The sequence below is a fragment of the Mercenaria mercenaria genome, unplaced genomic scaffold (genome assembly GCF_021730395.1).
Source record: "Mercenaria mercenaria strain notata unplaced genomic scaffold, MADL_Memer_1 contig_2177, whole genome shotgun sequence".
NCBI classification, from domain to species: domain Eukaryota; kingdom Metazoa; phylum Mollusca; class Bivalvia; order Venerida; family Veneridae; genus Mercenaria; species Mercenaria mercenaria.
The window spans coordinates 25,731-46,618 of record NW_026460217.1 but is presented as its reverse complement, the minus strand read 5'-3'; the positions used below and the strand labels follow the sequence as shown (position 1 = coordinate 46,618).

General features: G+C 33.7%; 2 protein-coding genes across 2 annotated transcripts in view; both read right to left on the bottom strand.

Annotated features, from left to right (window-relative positions):
- LOC128552227 (neurogenic locus notch homolog protein 1-like) overlaps positions 1–11,068 on the bottom strand; it is a gene marked incomplete at its 3' end in the record, with an annotated part of 35,071 nt that extends 24,003 nt beyond the window's left edge. The window contains exons 1-3 of the mRNA XM_053533255.1: positions 10,934–11,068; positions 8,689–8,805; positions 5,925–6,004 (exon numbers count right to left, since the gene is read on the bottom strand). Coding sequence (XP_053389230.1) covers positions 5,925–6,004; positions 8,689–8,805; positions 10,934–10,974 — 238 coding nt within the window. The remainder of the gene's footprint in view (positions 1–5,924; positions 6,005–8,688; positions 8,806–10,933) is intronic.
- Positions 11,069–18,263: 7,195 nt separating this feature from the next.
- Positions 18,264–20,301, bottom strand: LOC128552226 (uncharacterized protein K02A2.6-like). Its single transcript, XM_053533254.1, has 3 exons — positions 20,112–20,301; positions 19,225–19,400; positions 18,264–18,746 (listed from the first exon to the last, which is right to left on the bottom strand). Exons 1-3 carry the CDS (start codon positions 20,299–20,301, stop codon positions 18,264–18,266), a joined length of 849 nt encoding a protein of 282 aa, XP_053389229.1.
- Between the last annotated feature and the right edge of the window lie 587 nt (positions 20,302–20,888).

The following is a 20,888-nucleotide window of genomic DNA, read 5'->3' as shown; positions in this document are numbered from 1 at the left end:
TCGTCATCTTCATTCTTCCTACTCACTGCAGCCACATTATACAACCAATGTATGTTGGATGTTTTGGACCCTTTCAAAGAATTTATGATGCACAAAGCCACAAACTAATCAGACAGTCATCAACAATCATTACTCGATACAACTTGTGTGAAGTTGCTTGTCAGGTGTACACTTAAGTTCTCTGATCTGAAAACGTTCAGTCATCTTTTACCCGCTCTGGTATCTACCCCTTCAATGTTGATGCAGTCCCAAAGGAGAAGCTCCTGCCAGCTGAAGTATTTCAGAGTGGGAGTACTGACACAATAAATGATGCTGATAGACAAAAAACAGTGGAAGGTGAAATTATGTTTGATCAGTTGAGAACTGAAAAGGACACTATTACAGACCTATTTGAAAAGAAAGAAAATGATCTGAAGAAGGTCAAAAGTGAACATAAAAGTAAACAAAGGAAAACAGTGAGCAAAATAGTGGCTGGAAAGGAAATTACTGAGGAAATAGTCGCCAAGATGACTGAACATGAGAAGAGCCAGAATAAGCATGTTAAACTGAAAAGTATGGAAAAAGATAAAGTAAATGTAGCAGTTTCAGTACCATTTTCCCAAAAGCCTGGTCCTTCACATATTAATTTTTTTTCCGGATACTGATACAGATGAAACAATGATTGATGAAGATGAGTTATGCTGCCAGTGTAAGAGATACACTCCAGAGGAAGTTTCAAGGAGTGTCTCTATCATTTTTATCAAGTGGGGACGTTGCGATAATGTTATCAGGAGCAAAACATGCAACCACTGGGTGCATTTGTCATACTGCACACCAGTCCGCGTTCTGAGAAGAAGTGATTCTTTCCTTTGCTCATGTTGTGACAAGGAAGAATAAAAAGACACCCACAATAAACTTGTTTAAAAGTTATGTACATAGATAAAACTGTTAAAGTTTACATATTTAGCGTTTAAAAGTTTATTTCATGTTCTTTGAAGGTTGAAAACTATTTTGACAATGGACCATAAAACACGTGATTAGTTTTGAGTGCCTAATACTAAAGCTCAACATGATTTACTTCCACTGTGCGACGTCACCGGAATTATGACCATAACAAAATGGCGGAATGTTTTTACAGTTCAATTTGTTATTAACTTGTAACATTCCTGTCACAATCGCAAATTTGAGGAAAATTAATGCAAAATATTGGAAAAATATTTATTTATTCAGGTAGGTGGGCATTATTTGTTTACTGTATATATTTTCTGCATTTCTTTACCATTATTTCTTACCACCACGGAATGAGGATCCTCGAGGATAATTGGGGACACATATATGTAGGCCTACATCGAGAAACTTCACATCATGCAAACGCCCCAATGTGAAATTCTACCTAACTAATCACTCATTATGTGCAGCTTTGATTCTATATTGCTTAACAATCTATTTTTAAGGACTTTGTAGTTTTCACTCTGTTTTATTAACGTTTCGGCCTTAGGTCCTTTATCAAAATGACAAATTTCGAGTAAATTTCTACATGATGGCGTTCTTTCAATTCAACAACAATTGTAATTCAAATCCGGAACCGACGTAAGGTTGTTAAACGTCACCGCCAAGTCCCGTTAAAATCGAGACACATTTATGATTCACAGGGAATGACAATATTTATGTTGTATATATTAAAAAAAGGTATATTTAATTTTACATATTGAAACTGATATGTAATATAAATGCATACAGATGCACCACGATTGCATGTATACAATTCCATGTTTTACGAATTAGTTGGGTAAGTATAGGTCCGTAAACTGCTACATTAGGGTAATGTAGCAATATATACTACAACCATATTTACTAAAAAAAGATAAATCTAACCAAAATGTTAACTCAACTTTACATCAATCGTCAAAAATTATATTTAAAAAATAATATTTAATTTAGGAAATAAATGATATGAACCTATCAGTATAAAAGCTCTAAAAGTGAGAAAAGTTTTAAAATAAAGGGAAGTAATTCTAAAAATCTGGTCAGGGAAAATCGTATGTCTATACAATTACAAAATAATTCAGATCTTTTTCTGTCTTATTACTGACGAGTGCAATATGTAATATTAACGGTAAATAAGAGAAATCTTTACTGACAAGTGCAATATGTAATATTAACGTTAAATAAGAGAAATTTTCATGCATTTGTAATACGTTTCGAACTATTTTTATCAACATAATTTAATGCCCTTCGGTCACATCCGGGGTTTTCTGAAATGTCTTACAGGAATACACCTTCACTTTTCACATTAGCCATGATGGGTTAGCAGACACAGAAACATACATTTTCTCATGCAAAATGACACATTCTTTAATCTTATTGTGTTTACATGTGTATGAAAATAGCAACAGATTGTAGAACAATGTTCAGAGAACAGTTTATATCAATAACAAATATATGCCGATAAGCTTAAAAAACTACAAAAAACCGGATGAAAGCCTTTATGTATCTCGGACGGCGGATTTATCTGCCGTCAATGAAAACTGTCACTATGATATTCATGCAAGTAGTTGTAGGTCTCAACCGCTTCGTGGTTTGACCTTAAAAAACAATTATTTTTCCTGTTATGTAAAAAGAAATGTTTATAAGCCCCACTAAAGCTGAATGAACTTGATGTTTAGAGATTGAAAGTGTAAATATAAAATTCAGACTTTGAAACGTGATGAATACAGGCCAAGAGATAAGAGGAAATTTTGCTGAGATAGTAAATGTTGAAATATATTTCTGATGAAAACAATGATCCCGCCTGTAGTCAGGCTACTTTGAATTTTATAAAGACCCACAGTTAAAGGGTTAACTTTTGCTAGTATTGAATGTATTGAATTTTTGTTAACTGAAAAGCTGCTGAATTAAATTACGTTTATATCGTTCTAAATTGAACGAAATTATGAATACTCTAATACTTTATTATTTTCTCAGCCAATAACAAACACGCACTCCTTTACCTCATTTAGTTATAGAAATCTTGTGTGTGTTATTAAGGAATATAGAGCTTCGCTTCTTGTCGTTGGAGTGCTTAGATACGTAATATCTAGCACTTTATCTCAAGTCTATCTTGAGAAGAATTTTTTTTTCACTCAAATTGCATGGTCTGTGGTGAATTTCTCGGCTTACAAGTAGTATTAATTGCATGTGTTCATCGGAACGTTTAGCCAGCTAATTCAATAATTTATAGCATATATCCTTTCCACAGCCTTAACGTACTAAAACGTATTAGCGTCTGATGGCCCTTTCACACTTCCGTAGAAACAACATTTATTACACGAAACTTATTTTGAAAATATTTCTGAAATGTCTAGGTCTGCAGCTCTCAAACACGGTTATATCTTACATCTGAGGCATATACTGACACTCTCAGACAACATCAAAAATGACATTTTGAGCGATTTGATGAAGTTCCAAAATTATCAATGTAGGCTTGGACCGTTACAGACCCCTGTGGGATTTGTGTTTATCAAGAGCTCAAATATTTTGGCTCCCCAATAGCAAAAAAAAAAAAAAAAAAGAAGTCCACGCGCATACATTTAAACGGGGTGACCCCTGCGCGTGACCCCTGACTATCTACGAATCAAAATGCAGCTTTCGTTTTCAAGTTTAACATTTCTACTTTCATTTTATTTACTTCCGGAAATAGCTGAAGGTCGAGTGACGTCATTTACTGTGTTGTCAAAAACATATATATGCCTGGCGAGATTGCATAAATATGTGCCGGCCGTCCTAAGGTTATCAGTTACATACTTGTTGGAGATCCACTCTAGATACATTTCATTGTTTATATCATTTATCACATGTTCAGGTATATATTATATTGATTTAAATTGTTCTTTGTTTATTAGAAACATAAATATATTGTCAGATGAAGAAACAAGAACAAAGATCCTATGGGAATTGTCCGGTTTTATAGAAGAAAGAAATACGTACTTAAAAATAATAAGAAATCAAGTTTCACTATGTATAAAAAATTGAAATTAAAATCGTACTGTTTTATACTTTAAACATTAAACATGTACATTGAAAAAAAAATGTTGAGATAGTGGAATCATCGTTGAAATGGTTCAGATACAAAACATCTGCCTAATCTTATATTTTATATTGTAATGATTACGCATAATTGCTTCCCTTTAATTAGTTAACACTTTTTGTAATGCCAAACGAAGAAACGTTGATTTGTACTAAATTCATCATTACGTTTCCGCTAATTCTGAATTATTTACATGTTTAGAAAACATTTATCAAGTCGATACGAAGCATCATTTAGTAGACGCTCATTAGGCTATATAAGCAAGGTCGGGAACGTATATAAAACGTTATAGGCGCTGACTTCGAAAAGAGCAACATTTAATGGGATGAACCTGTTGCCCCTTATGTAAAAAAAGATCATTCCAAGTAAGTAGCACATAAACAAAGAATTGGCGCGGTACAGAAGGCAGAACCGTATTTGCTGTTTTTTTTTTCTTTTACTTAAGCAAGAAGCATAGCTCTGGTCTAGCAAAGTGAAATCTCAAATAGAACACCCATTGCACACCTTCACATGCTCCATAACAAATCTCTAATATTTTGTTAATCTAGGTCAGGTACATTTTGAGATACAACGAACACAAACTTTTATGCCCTTAATGAATATTTATGACTAATTCAAGGGCCATAATTCTGAACTTGCAAAGTGAAAATCATTTAAAGAACTCAGGTGCATACATTCACGTGCTGAGTTATATTCCTACATGGTTTCATGACACTAGCTCAAATATTTTAATAGATATGCAACACAAACTTCTAAGCACTTTGTGGATTTTTCACAAAGTCAAGTACTATAACTCTGGATGGCTGGGAGAAATCCCAAACAGAACACCAAGTGCACAACTTCTTATGCTATATAACAATCTCATGATCATCAAATACTTTTTGAGCTACATGCGACACAAACTTGTTTCCCGCTTAATTAAAGAACATAGCTCTTGTCTGACCGACAGAAATCCCAAAAGGACCGGCAATTTCACATGCTGAATAGTATTGTCATTATGTTTCATGACCCTAGGTAAAAACGTTATATGTTTGACACAAACTTTTAGGCCCTTTTATTTGTATTTTTGACAAAGTCAAGGTCCATTACTCTAGTCTGGCTTAATGAAATCTCTAACAAAACCCCAGATGCACAACCTCACGTGCTGCATAATATTCTTGTAACTTAAGGTTTAATAACCCTAAGTCAATTACTTTTTGAAATACATGCGACACAAACGTTTAGGGCTTTTTATGCATATTTTGGACCAAGTCAGGGGCAAATATCTGATCTTGCTGTGTGAGATCCTAGTAAAAACATCTGATGCACAACTTCATATGCTAAGTTACAATCCTGTGAGGTTTGGTGTCTCTGGGTCAAATCATTTTGTGATATGCACGACACACATTTGGACAGCCGGCCGTGCGGAGAGACGGAAGAACTAGGGCAACTCTATGTGCCCCTTCACCCCACCCGCCAACGCAAATGCTTCTTTGGACAGTGTGGATGGGGGACACAAAAAATGATTGACTGAACACAAAAATAGCATATAAAATTATGACAATACAATTACACAGAAAGGGCATTAAACTGTTGATCTGTCAATTTTGTAGTGTAGTGATTTGAACTGTAATGTCAGGATGAAGTGCGTGTTGTGAAAAAGGCGGTCACTACGTTGTGTTGGGTCTTTAATTGAGTTTTCTTTGCGAGCTCAAAAATAAATCAATAGTTAACGAATGTTCATTCGAACGAAAGGAAATACACTTGCACGTAAGATTTGTAAAAATTAAGAATAATTTTCAGCTGATTACAATTGCATTGAAATGAAAAAGACAAAGTTGTAATGTAGAGGTTGGTCTTTTTTTTTCGTTGAAATAAAAACACAATAAAACAAACATACGTGTGTCACAGCTGCTCCCAGTGTATCCAGGACAACAACCCTGCTTGTAACACGTACCGTCACAGACAACGTAAACCACCCTGTTTGATAACAAAAGTTAATTCAATGGATTTACATCTATGGAATTAATGCTAACAAATAGAAAATGTTTATTTTTACATGTAAAACTCAAGCGGGGTTATGTGGTATTAGAAACGTCTTGAAATAAGAGCTAATTGAGATTGAACCTTCCCATCAACAAACAATATTTTTATGGTTCTTAATCCCTTTTTGGTTACTTGAAGGTATCAAGTTAAACATATTTACTGTTAGATTGTGTTTGTTAGTCTAATTCCGTTTAGAATATTTATATTTTGCATTCATAATTCATATGAAGGAGTGAATAAACTTGCAAATGGGCCGGTATTAAAGACCAGTAGATTGAATTACTGGTGTGTGTGTGTGTCTGTGTGTGTGTGTGTGTTCGGGTGGTTTAACTTCTTTTTTAACAATTTTTCAGTCATATAAACGACGGTGTCTACTTGTAGCAGTGAGCACAATGCCCAGTTTTATAGCACTGCCTCACTGGAATATCACGCCGTAGACACGTGGCATGATACCCCACCCAGTCACATTATACTGACACTGGGCTGACCAGTCCTAGCACTATTCCCTTAATGCTGGTATGACGAGACCTGGATCGTACCCACGACCTCCCGCTCTCGAAGCGGACGCTCTACCACTAGGCTACCGAAGCGGTCTACAGGTAAGTACGAAAAGGTCTACTTGTTTTGCAGTCGGCTAATATTTGGCATTTTAAAAGATGAAAATATTTAAATACAAGGAAGGGTAGTGTCCTTTATCCTACCTTCATGCAAAAAATAAAGGCAAAAATCAAGGGGTCAGATAAATTTTGCTTTATCTGGTCAGTGACTAAATAAAGCTTGGCGGACTACTTTTTGGATTTTTTTTTAAAACGACGCCATCTTGTCTTTGAGAATAACTGCTAAAAGACATATTTATGCAATAATTTTCATAAACGCGCTTTTATTAGGTATGTGAGACCATCACAAATGTATTGTGTATGCATACCGTACTTGCAATTACTACAAAAAGTTTATATAACGGAAACGCTCGGAGAAACGGAAAGTGACTCCTGTATAGCGTTTGTTCAGAATTTTAGCTTTCTACTCGTCAATCTAGGAGTATATTGCATCTGTAATGGAGTGTTATTGAATAAAATCTTCGAGGAAACGGTTTGCCTATTCGTTTTGTCAAGCGGCGATATGGCGTGTATATAAGTCTCGTCAATCGTTTGCTTGGTGAGGATGGGCAATCCGACATTCAACTGAACTTCGGACAAAACTTCACTTGGCAGCAAATTAAAATTATTCTTTAATGTTCAGCAAACCAGAGAAGTCAGACACAACGCAGAACAAGGTTAGCCTTTGTTTTTCGGCTCTAATTTTATAATATTTTTATTTTAAAGACCTGTTTGTGTAATGGTGGGGCGTATTAATTTTTGTGCAAGACAGACTCAGATCTAGTTGGTGGTAAATTTTGAATTTTAATTAAAGAATGATTTTAGATCTGAAGGTAAGATAAATAGAACATTAGGTTACTGTCTTATAAATTTAAATTTATTAAGTTCGTCTACGAAAAAATAAAAGTCTCGGCAGAGCCTCGACTTTTATATTTTCTCCGACTCACTTAATAAATTTAAATTTATAAGACAGTAACCTAATATTCTCTATATATTTGCACATTCATTACATGCAATGATATCTAAAATCAGTTTAAGAAGAGAAAATACATTATCCAATTCCGATGTATAGATAAAATGTCCACATATTCAGAATGACTTATTCTTAATAACCAAATGTCATCTACATCTATGTATTGAGTTTGTTTTGCGGAGTCTTAATTGAAATCTGGACAGAATCATTTTCACTTTTACATTTTTCTTCATATTTATCTTAAAGCAAAAAATGTATTGTATTACAATACAGCCAGTGTTTGTTTCCAAACTGCCGAAGTTGATACGCATTATTTTACCTCCATTCAAATTTCAAACACGTCTTCCTTGACCTTAGTTCAGATATAACAAGGACTTTAACCGAGATATTTTCATGAATATTATACATTTCATGGAAACCCAAGTGTCATAGATGTAATGCAAAAATTTAAGTAAGAAAACTGTATCACTTCTTATACAATGGAAATGTAATTCATGACTCAGTGTAAAATACAGAGCAATGATTCAGTTATTTTACACTTTTAAAGTCTTGTTTAACTTGAATAGCCGAAAAGGAAATAAGGTTTAACAATGTTTCAGAAAGAAATGGTTAAAATTGAAACTTTTGTGTTTTGTTATAACTTCCTCCATTTTGTATTTTAAGAATGATAACGTCGGGCGAGACTGTAATAAATATGGCTTGGCGCCTGAAACCAAACCCGTAATGTCGCCTATCTAGCCAAATTCAATATAATTAGTTTCTGTTTTTCCTTTGAAAAACATTCGTCACGCATTCATTTTTGTCTCAAGATTTCTCAAGCGCACACAATTATAACAAACAAGAGTGTCATTTCATTTATTTAGTCTGATAAATGTTGCTTTTTTAATACTGTGGAAATTCTTAATCCCATATGCCAGAAACCGTTTATTAACCATCTGATTTACGGCGAAATTTTATAACGGGAATGGTTAACAAATAAATACAATGACGTGATGGCAAGACTAGGGTGTAATATGGGTTTTAAAAGTGTACTGTTTATCTTTGCTCACCTGTGTCTGGTGCATCTACCCACCCAAATAAACCCGCATTTAGTGTAGCTCACTACCTTTGTGGAACATGTTTTTGTACAGTTATATGACTGCGTACAATATCCGGCAATAACGGTCCTGTAATAAAAGTTACTGATAATGTAAAACAAACAACATTCACAAATACAATAAGATATACATTGTAGTTCTATGAAAAAAAATTATAGCAGTAATTCTAATAACCTGTGTATTATTTTTCCAAGTATCCAAAAAATATTCTAAATATGGTGCTTTGAAATAGTGATTTTAATTACATTAGCTAAAATAAAACTGTAGATCATCACAGACATAACAGGCAATCATGATAAAATAACACCAACAAATATACACCACGGTAACATCTAAATTCATAAACCAAATATTAGTCTTTAACAGCTGATAATACTGCTGTTCACTGTTACATATACTCATTTAAATGAGAGAGAGAGAAAAAGTTACAAAATTGTCAAACAATTATAACAAAACAATAATTAGACGAAATGAAACGTGTGTATATTGTGCATTTTATCTTGTCCAAAAACATTTAAATGCAGAATATACACACAAAAACAAACATATAGTAGAATGTAATGATAGAAATTAGTAAGAAAAAGGTCCATTATGACCCTATTTCCTAGCTCAGACAGGTATAAAACGAAACTTTTCTGTAAAATAACTTCGAAATCTGAGCTGAAGATTCAGCTGAGAAGATATTTAAAGTTTTCCATAGAGTCAAATGGGTAAAAAACTAAACCCGCCCTGGCACCATGATTTTGTTTTGACAAATCAAGATGACTTTTAACAACTTTAGTAGGCGGTCACCAAAGGAACATTTACTTGAAAATATTTCAAAATCAGACTAATGATTTCTCAGAAGGAAATGGCGTGCGAAGATTTTTCTATTCTTAGATTTGGTTGCCATTTTTGACAAAGTAAGATACAATGAACAATTTTAGTAGGTGGTCACAGAAACATTTCTGCGAAATTATTTCAAAATCAGACGAGCGGTTTAGGAAACATTGTTTGGGGATATTTTCTTATTTAGCTCTCTGATAATCGGAATAATTTGACCAATCACAAGTGTCGCCAAAGGCACATTTGTGTAAAATCATTTTAAAATCAGAAACATATAGGTTTAACTTCATTAATTTTTCTACTACAGATTTAAGAGGAGATGTATTTCGAAGAAAAGAGTGGACTGACGGACAGTTGCTGTAGACTGGTGATTTAATCACAGTAGCTTAACCCGAGCACTTCGCGTAGAGGGATTATGAATAATAATAATAAAAAAAAACGTTTAGGTCAAATGTTTATTATTTTTTGTTGATATTGAAACCAACAATTTATAGTGTAATTCATAGCATAAACTTCGCAGAAACTACCATCATTTACTCCGTAAATCAGTTATCATTTTCTCAAAGGTATTATAGAAGCTAATATGAAAAATGAAAACTGTGTAATCAAGCATCGTAAAGCTAAAAAGAAAATATTGAACCACAATGTATACATATGACTATACTAGTCCTGGTGGTCTTTAATATGTAGTACATTTGTATATGACAATTTGTTAATTGGCATATTACAGCGCAACAAAGTGTATTATAAATATGAGTATAATCTTTTATGCACGCCACTTTTAAAATTTTTCAGTAACGATTTTGTACTGACCAAATCTTTTCAAGGAAAAAAGCAATCAAATAATTTTTATGTGTATCTAAAAGTAAATATAATGATCAGGTTTAGTTTTTAGTTGAATACAGTTTCTAAATGAATTTGTTTACGTGGGAGAATAACTTTGTCCCACGAAAAGTAATGTGATATCTATGTATATACATTTGTAAACTAATACTAAAAAGGTATTTACTGATTCAGATATTAAAGTAAATAACCAAGTATTTTAATTCAATTATTTTGAAATACAACAAATTTAGCTCAAATATAGAAATTATAAATGTCTCTAAAAAATCTACTATCTGTTGAAAAACATTTATATTAATATTGGTATAAAGTTATTATTATCTGTGGCCTTTAGCTGTAACCGAGTGTTATGGTCGCTGACATTGAACCACCTAGGGGCCCTCCAATAACTGAAACAAATCCTGAACAATTTCCCATGAACAGATGGCTGGAAAAATCAGCATATAACCTAAATTGCTTCAGTTCAGCTCTAAACTCAACAATAACAAAATACAAAAAAAAAATATCTACTAAAATAAAAAATAAATACCTTGCAGTTATAACCAGCAGCAATACTTTCAAAAACAGCATACTTCAGGCACAAACCACGCATATGTATGAAATACACATAGCCAAAAAATTTTATATATGTCAGTGGGATCTCAAAATCATAATAAGTAATAAGATCCTACTACGTGCGTGTTTGTAAAAAAGCTTTATATGACATCAGTCTTCCTTCTTCTCCAAGTCATGTGTAAAGGTTATCAGTTACGTTCAAGGCTATGAGGACCCCAAATAAGTGCTCTTCAAGCTACTTTCATGGGTTATCCTTGGTATAAGATCAGCGGAGAATAATTTAGGAAGCACGTCTAAACTTGAAATAACTTTTTTTATGATTTTTAATATTATTAAATCATTGTCTTTTTTATAACTTTTATAAAACTATCTATTCGTATTTTTTTATCTATGTTTAAGTAATATTATGTGAATGTAGTCACATGTTAGTTTTAGAATTTTTAAATATCTTACAAAACTTATCTTACTTAATGCGATATTTGTAATCTTAAATTGTATATATGATCTTATACCTGAATAAATCTATCTATCTATCTACCTATCTATAGGATAGTTTGAATCATACACCGTCACACATTTTGTTCACAGCGCTTATGGAAAAAAAACATTTTATCATATTTCATTAAGGAAGTTAACTCTTTGGAAAATTTTATTTATAGGAATGTGTCATGTAATAAAATCATTGTTTGGAGTAGAGATGCGAAAGCCCGAGATGCAATAAAGCCCGAGTGATATAATAATACGCATCTAAACGACAAACAATGATTTTATGGACAAATCACTGTTTTAGACAGCCATTTTCACACTTTATCAAGGATTACGTTGTACGTCCTTGACGATATCCATCAAATATTCGCCTGACTTCTGTTGATTTCTTTCCAGCGCGCCGCTTTGTCGTCTAAGGTTATGACGTAATAATTGTGACGTCAGAAAAATTAATTTTAGTTTACTCATATTTTATTGTAATCATCACACAAGACAGTATGGTAAATGTACATCAAGACAATAATAATACAGATACATATACAACAGCAAACGATCATTACATCAAGACATATATTACTATTTACATTAAGAAATTTTCAGTAACTTTGCAAATGTGCGATAATACAAAAGGGTTGGACCACAAGTTTTGCCATAATTAGAAATTGGTCCGTCCCTGGCTGTCAAATTAATGTTAGATTAAACTAAGTGGCGGATATTTGTTTGGACTAGAATGGAAAAAAAATTATATGCTTAACAAAAATATAGTTTTCAGATATAAACTTACTGATATAGTAGAAGGGTTAAGATAGTAAGTTGAATAGAAGAAAAGCAGAAAAATAAACAATCGAAAAAAAATCAACAATATTTAAAACTAACACAGACAAGCGTAAAATCAATCAGTGCACCTCATCGCATCCTCTGCCCTATCCCCAAACCCTGCCCAACCAATAGCCCTCAAAACAGATATATAGTCAAACGATCAGGATGCAGTGCTAGGGAAACGATGTGTATTTTTTATATAAGTTTGTATCTCTAAAAACAAAAATTTGTTCTCCTCAATAGTAAGTGAATCAATTCCGTGAAGTAATTTGTGAGTACTAAGAGGATGGAATCTTCGAGTATTAATAAATAACAATCGGCGAGCATTGTCATAATGGCTACATTTAAAAAAGAAATATTCCGCATCTTCAATACCATGTCCACAAGAGCAGTCGGGATAGTCTCGTAAATGGTTATAAAATAAATCATTGTTTAAGTTGCTGCATCGGTTTCTAATACGAGTTTGAACTACATTATAGAATTGTTCTCCTATTAGATAAAAAGACGGAACAATTGGAGATTTAAATTTACTCTTAAATTTGCTCTTAAAAGATTTGTGTTAGTGTTGCGTGTCGGAAGGTCAAGGTTATTCCATAGTTTTACTGAATCGGGTATAACTGATTTTGAGTAAATTTCGAGACGTCTAGGCAATGTTACAAGATTAGTGTTATTTCTAAGTTCATAGTTGTTACAACTGTGAACTGTTGGTGGAAAAATGTCTGTAAGGTAATCCGGAAGTAGTCCGTTATTTCCTTTATACGCTAATATTAATTTCTGCATAATTCTACGGTCTGCAAGAGAAATCCAGCCAATTTCAGTTAATAAATTTTGAATGGAGACGGAACGAGTCAAACCAGTAACAATGCGAGCTGCTTCATATTGAAGTTTTTCTATAGTGTTCTTTTCATATTGAGTACAGCTATCCCAAAGGTTAACAAAGGTTGAGCTATATCTCTTAAGGAGAAAAACATGACTTCAGTTTTAGAAGGATTGAATTTTACTAGCCATTGATTTGCCCAACTGGAATTTTGTTCTAGATCTGAATTTATAACAGTTTCTATATAAACGGAGTCTGGTGAAGATATAGCAAGTGAGCTATCGTCAGCGAATAGTCTAGCGTTACTTATAACAGAATCAGCAATATCATGTACGTATACAAGAAATAAAAGAGGGCCCAAGACCGATCTTTGAGGTACGCCTGCAGTTAATAACCTACTATTTGAAAACGATCGCCCTGCAAATACTTTTTGCGATCTATTTTCCAGGTAATCTGTTATCCAATTGACCAAGTTTCCTGAAATACTATACTGCTTCAGTTTAAATATAAGGCCTACTAGTTTATGCCAAACTCGGTCGAAAGCTTTCGATATATCACAGAAAACCATACAGGTTGCTTTCTTCTCGTCTAGAGATGTACAGGTCTGGTTATATATATGTACAAGTTGGTATACAGTGGAGTGTCTAGGACGAAATCCGGAATGATTTTTATATATAAGATTATTGGAGTTTAGATGATTGTACAAATATTTAAAAATCACTCGTTCCATTACTTTACCTATGCAACTGATCAAAGAAATTGGTCTATAGTTAGATGGTAAAGATTTTTTCTCCTTTCTTATAAAGCGGCATTACATTTAGCAATTTTCCAAGAAGACGGGTATCTATTTAAGGTGAGAGATCTATTGAATAAAATACAAAATGGCTTAGCTATGGTTTTCGAACATCCCTTTAACATTTTATGACTAATACCATCAGGCCCACAGGTATGGTGACAACTACGTTAGCAATAGTAAAAGACTTGTATTAGACTTTGCAACAAACGCAGGTAGAACGGCATTGAAATCGTCGAGAGTTGCTACTGACACGAAGTAATCGTTCAAAAATGTAGCTTTATCTACGTAAGAAATAGCTGTGTCATGATTTTTGTTTTCAAGGGGCGGAATTTCTTCTTCGGCTTTAGAATTTTCTTTGACCAGCATTTTTACTGTTTTCCAATATTGTTTAGGATTTGTAGAACTTAATATACTACTTATTTATTTTATTCATTGTATAAGTATGTGATAGACTATTCTTTATATTTTTGTAACAGCTGAGGAATTTTACGTGTAATATCTGAGCAAGATTCAACTCACCAAACTCTGCTATCGACTTCTGGCAAAGATGTGATGTTCTTGTGGATCAGGCTTTAGAAATATCAGATAATATTATTTTAGTTGGCGATATAAACGAAGATCAGTTAAATGTAACAAATCGTAAATTCAGAGACATACTTATTCTTAATAGTATGACAAATGTAATTAATAAACCAACTCGAATAACACACAGTACAAACACTTTAATTGATGTAATTGCATAAACAAATACTTTATTACCACTGGATTGTGGAGTTCTTGAAACGCCGTCAAATATTAGTGATAACTTTGGTACTTATGTTTATGTAAAAAGCAATTTCCAGGCCAGGACATGTTACACCCGCCGAGTGTGGAACTACCACCAAGCCGATTTTGAAAAGTTAAATAACTCGATAAACGCCAGAGATTGGTCAGCTCTTAACTCAGACTCTCTAGACGTAGCCACATCTTTTTTCGAAAAAACATTTTTAGATCTAGCTAAAACACACATTCCTACTAAAGTTATACAAATCCGCCCCAACGACAGACCTTGGTATAACTTATTTATTCGTACTACATCTCGGAAACGTGATCGTTTAAAGCGAATTGCTATCCAGTCCGGAAAACCATCAGATTGGCAATATTACAAGAAAAAACACCTACGCGAACAATTTTATAATACTCTTGATTTTCCCATGAATGAATTAACCCAGTAGACACCTGACGTCGTACCGACGTTGGTTAGACGTAGGATCTTGGTCGCGACGTCGGTGACCTGAATCCAACGTCTAACCAACGTCATATCCACGACGTCTAACAGACGTCAGAGTTAGACGTCTAGAGGACGTTGGGGTTAGGTTGGATAGAAAGTCTGATAAATGTTTTTAGTTATAAATCTAACTGGAATAAGTTTGATAGCATAGTTTAAAGATATTTACTTGTTATTATAAAGACCTGGACATGCGCTTATAAATAATAGTTCATTCGCACATGAATTATTATTAATTTGATTATGATACAATATTGCTTGGCACATGTTGTCTATTAGTCATACATTCGCGAGATAAGCCTGCATCGGTTTACACAGCCTTCCTGTAATTTGATATATGTTGGGATAAGATAGAGCACATTTATGAAAACTGCACAAAGGGATCCGTAACGTGAGTAACAGATTTTTTTAAAAAATTACAATTTTAATAGTTGAAGTTATAAATGTTCCGTATTTTTTCAAAGATTTATGCATTTTTGTTTGTTACTTTAAAGAGCAATTGCGTTTATCAACGAACTTCGTTACATTTTACGAAGTTTTAAAAGATTTGTTATAGAATTTAAAATATAACGTGTTTGTTTTGCTCGTAGCAATTATGTTCTTAGTACTAACACTAGCACACTTCTAAGTTTTCTATTTTTACGAAATGATGAAACTGCCAAATTGTATGCATTTCAGGTGGAAACTTCAGTGGAGATGAGGAATCATGCAAAAATGACAAAACTTGAAAGTTTCAATTACTGGATTACTTTTTGGACTTATATTAGACTTAAGTCGCTATATATGAAATAAAGATGATAAAACAAATATGTTGATTACTTGTTTGCTTGCAAATGACGTTGAAAGTTTGGTAACATTTTGATTGAAAAGTGGTTCGATCTAGGTTGGAAAATGGTCAAATTGCGACGTCTAGCCAACGTCGGGATCCGACGTCTAAACGATTTGCAAATCCAACCAAAATCCAACGTTAATCCGACGTCGGACTCCGACGTCTATGCGACGTCTAACCGACGTCAAATGTCTACTGGGAACATGTTTACAAATCATATCATTCTGAATATATAGTATATAATATACACCAGCCGTATCAGGCGAGAAAGAATAAGTACCCTTCTCTTTAGTTATCTCCATTCGTTTTCAAAATTATTAATCTGCAAATCGTAATAGACAGATAGATAAACAGAGACAAAATAAAAATATACAGTGCAGTTCGTTATATCAAGATAGATAAGCCTACCAAGCATAAGTTGGCATTTTGCCCTAATAATCTCCCTTCCAATTAATTGATTTCCAATATAATCCTGTGTAGGTAAACATTTCATTAACCTACAACTGAATATAAAAAGAACATCTCACCAAATACGCGTAAGAAACAAATCTAAACAAACAGAAACAAATCAGTATTTCTCTTTACGATACGGGCAATATTAAAGTCAATTCCTTCGAGTTTTTACAAACATATATCATTTTTATCTAATTGAAGGTAGATATTCGATACTTTTACAAAGAGAAATAATAAAGTAGAATTTTAGTATCACACCGCATTACATATAAGGATAGAATTATACAACACAATGCCACTTATTTTATTACATACATTCCTACCTGTAACTCAGGTATGATAATAATAATACTAATTCAATACTAATTCGTTTCGATTATCAAGTTATAGTAACTGGTTTAGGACTTTCCAATTATATATTTATAGCATTTCTCTTGAGTATTGGAAATCCAAAATCTATTTATAACACTATAACTGTATCAGTGTACATAAACAGGAACATAATTTCGAGAGACTAACATGAATATACATTACATGTATTCGTAATGGATATAAATAGGAACTATCACATTTATGATAGATTGTTGTCATGATTTATAATAGTAATATGGCATATGGAGTGATACTACCCCGGGTCGTAGACAATAACAAATGTATAAGCGAGAAAGAAAAAACGGAAACAAAAGCTATAGACGTGAACTACGTGTACTGTTGTGACACTATGTAACAAGGCTCGAATCCTATAAAACAGGATTTAACCTTCGTAAAGTCAATTAAAAACATACAACATGTCATGCTGTCCACATTTTACTGTCTCTTCTATCTCATATTACAGAACAGTATGCAATAAAGATAACTCATGTAATACAATGTCTAATCAAGATAAGACCAGAGAAGTTGTCTCCCTTTATATGTTATATGCACAATACTACATTTCTTCCCCAAATTAGATATTAAAGTATCATTTAACATAAGATTTCAATAACACATTTTGTAAGCAAATCTGATACAGTACAATATTACAATACCAGTAGTGAAAGTTGTAACCTATAAAATGTGAAGCATTTTTTTTATACTAAACAGATTAGAAACCCTATAAATTGTGAAACCTTACATTTTGAAAAACATCTTAAATTTAGATACTTATCTAAGTTAAATCTTTTAAATCAAAATTTGATGAATACCTTTTACCCGCTATAAATTTACACATGTACAGTTTACCATGTATGAACAATCAACATAATAAAGTCAAAATTCAATAAACTGGTTTCATATGCTTGACAACAGTCTTCACATAACTCAATACATGTCATGTATTACATCAATCACTTGATAAACCAAGTTTATCTGTTTATATCATACATGTATATATTTCTATACAAAACAGTTTACTTTAAACCAATAACGAAATCTGAATATCTTGGTGGCAGTCTGCGCGTACGTATAAGTCTTGTATTAGCCCTCACTGGAGATGTTTCCCTTTGAACAGTTTCAACTGTTTTTTTTTCACTGGTGTTACCTCCCTTTCTCCAGAAATTACTGAATCTGAGTTTTTTCCATTTTCATATGAATTTTCAACATTTTCAAATGAACTTTCAACATTTTCTTCACTGAAACTTGTTTTAACTGAGAACTAGACTTAACAGACTTATTTTGATCATGAGAACTTGAATCTAATTCTTTACTAACTGGAATATTCTAATATGATTCATAGTTCTCTTCATTTGACACTTTCTCGACATTTTTACTACCGGCATTGAATTTTTTCACATGAGACACATTTCGCGAATAACAGGCCCCATCTTCTACCTGCACAATGGCACTATTTCCTTGCCTTTTAATACTGACATATGATTTTGATTATTTGAGTTGATAATTTATTCTGCTCTTTCTGCTTTACCAACACCAAATCACCATCATGAATATCACAATCGCGAACATTTCTTCTTTCTTCGGCATATATTTTTTCTTTTTCTTTTTCCTCGCTGTCTCTGTCCCTTATTTCCTGGTCTTGCTGATCGTAATCAGAGATTTCCGGACTTTTTGTACGAATTTTACGTCGAAACAACATTTCTGCTGGAGAAACCCCTGTAGTTGTATGTGGTGTCGACCTGTACATCATGAGGTAAGTTTGTAATTCCTCCTCCAAATTTTTCTTTTCCACATGAGCGATTCGTATTCTTTTTATGATGGATATGTTTTGGATTTCAATTTCCCCATTGGCCTGTGGCCATAACGGTGTTGTGTTTCTATGTTCAATGTTTATAGTTTCAAGATACTCGTTCAGCTCCCTGCTGTTGAAATTTTGTGCATTGTCAGTCTGAATCGAAATAGGCAGACCATGTACTGCAAACAATCGCTTGAAACACTGGATTATCTTATCTGATGTAATAGTTTTCAGTACAAATATTTTTTTCAACCCATCTCGAGTAATAGTCCACAATGACCAGAAGATTATGTCCCGATGGCAATGGACCTAAGAAATCTGCACTCAAATGTTCCCAAGGTTGTGATGGTAATTCATGCCTTTTCATTTGTTCAGGCTTCTGACTCTGACCAACAAGCTGACAACTGTAACACTCCTTACAGAACTTTTCAATGTCTTTGTCCATTCCTGGCCACCATAGTTTTGATCTGAGTCTCTGTTTCATAAGAACCAGTCCTGAATGTCCCTCGTGACCTAAAGCAAGAATTTCATGTCTCAGTGTTTTTGGTACGACAATTCGTGTACATCGTAGTACTAAATTCCCAAGAGATGAGAGTTCATGCTTGATTGGCAAATACTATTTATTTGTCACTTCGTACCATCTGCGAGTTTTCAGTAACTGCTGAATATCTGTCAATTCAGAATCTTTCCGAGATTCTTGCTCAATTATACTTGCCTTCATGGCAACCGGTGTACTTTCATCTACAACAAATCGTATGTATTCTTCTGTGCACATGGAATTTTCATTTTCTTCCTGCACTTCCTGTTCTGGTAATAATCGATACAAACAGTCAGCTATGTTCATATTTCCTGGAATGTATTTTACTGTATATGTATACGGTTGTAGCCTCAAAACCCACCTTTCGATTCTAGCACACGGTTTCGATTTTGCCGAAAATAAAAACTGAGCAGCTCGGCGATCAGTCAACAGTTCAAAGTTTGTACCGATCAAATAAATATGCAGCCTTTCACATGCCCATACAATAGCATAAGCTTCTTTTTTCCGTCTATGAGTATTTCCTTTCAAGTCTAGACAATGACCTACTTGCACACATGATGACTCTAGACTCCCTTTACTATCTTCCTGTATTAACACACAGACAAGTTCTACAGGTCCTGCATCAAAAATAACTTTCGTTTTGTCGTTTCGATTGAAATAACCCAAAGTCTGTGCTTGCGATAATCAACTTTTCAATTTGTCGAAACTCTTCTGTTGTTCAACATCTCATACGAAAGGTTCATTTTTCTGGTCAATTTTCTCAAAAGTTCTGCAACCATAGCCAAATTTGGTATAAAGTGCGAACTGAAATTAACAAGTCCCAGAAAACTTTTCACTTCTGATACATTCCGCGGCTCCCTGGCTTTCAAAACTGCTTCCACTTTGTCGTCTGCTAGTCCTACACCATGTTGCGACAAAACTACACCCATGAAGTCAATGTGTAACATTGAACTGACACTTTTGTAAATTCAAGGTCAGACCCTTTTCCTGTAGTCTCGTCAATAAAAGTTCTAACCGGACGTTGTGTTCAGCCGTATCTTTCCCATGGACTATAATATCATCAAAGATACTGTTCACACCTTGAAGACCACTTAACACCTGCGACGTAACCTTATTGTAAATCTCTGGTGCACAGTTGATTCCAAACATAAGTCGTCTGTTACGATACATGCCTTTATGAGTCATAAATGTGGTAATCTCCCTTAATTGCTCATCCAGTTATATTTGATGGTACGCCATTTTGATGTCAAGCTTGGAGAATACGGCTGAATCGTTCAAATCCTGTAAAACCTCCTCTGTTGTCGGTATCGGATATCTTTCACGAATTACTGTTTCATGTGCACGTCTCATAGTCTAAAATCTTCCTTCTTTGGAACTACAACGACTGGACTGATCCATTTACTTAGGGAATCAACTTTTTCAATTATGTCCAATTTTTCCAGATTATCTAACTCTTTTCCTAATTTCTCCCTAAGACCATACGGAACCCGACGTAACGGTTGTATAACTGGATCAACGTCGTCTCTCAGTGGAATGTGTAACTGGAAATCTTTCAGCTTCCCGACACCCTCAAAACACTTCGGAAACTTATTTTTCAGTCTGTTCTTTGTTTCATCTTTAAGATCCACATAATTGATGTTACTGTCTGTGGAAACCCGTTAAATCCCGAATTCAATTGAGGTGTTTTGGCTCAACAAGGCTTCGCCTTTTTCTTCAATGACAAAAATTTCAGTTTCAATGTTTCTTTGATTCACGGA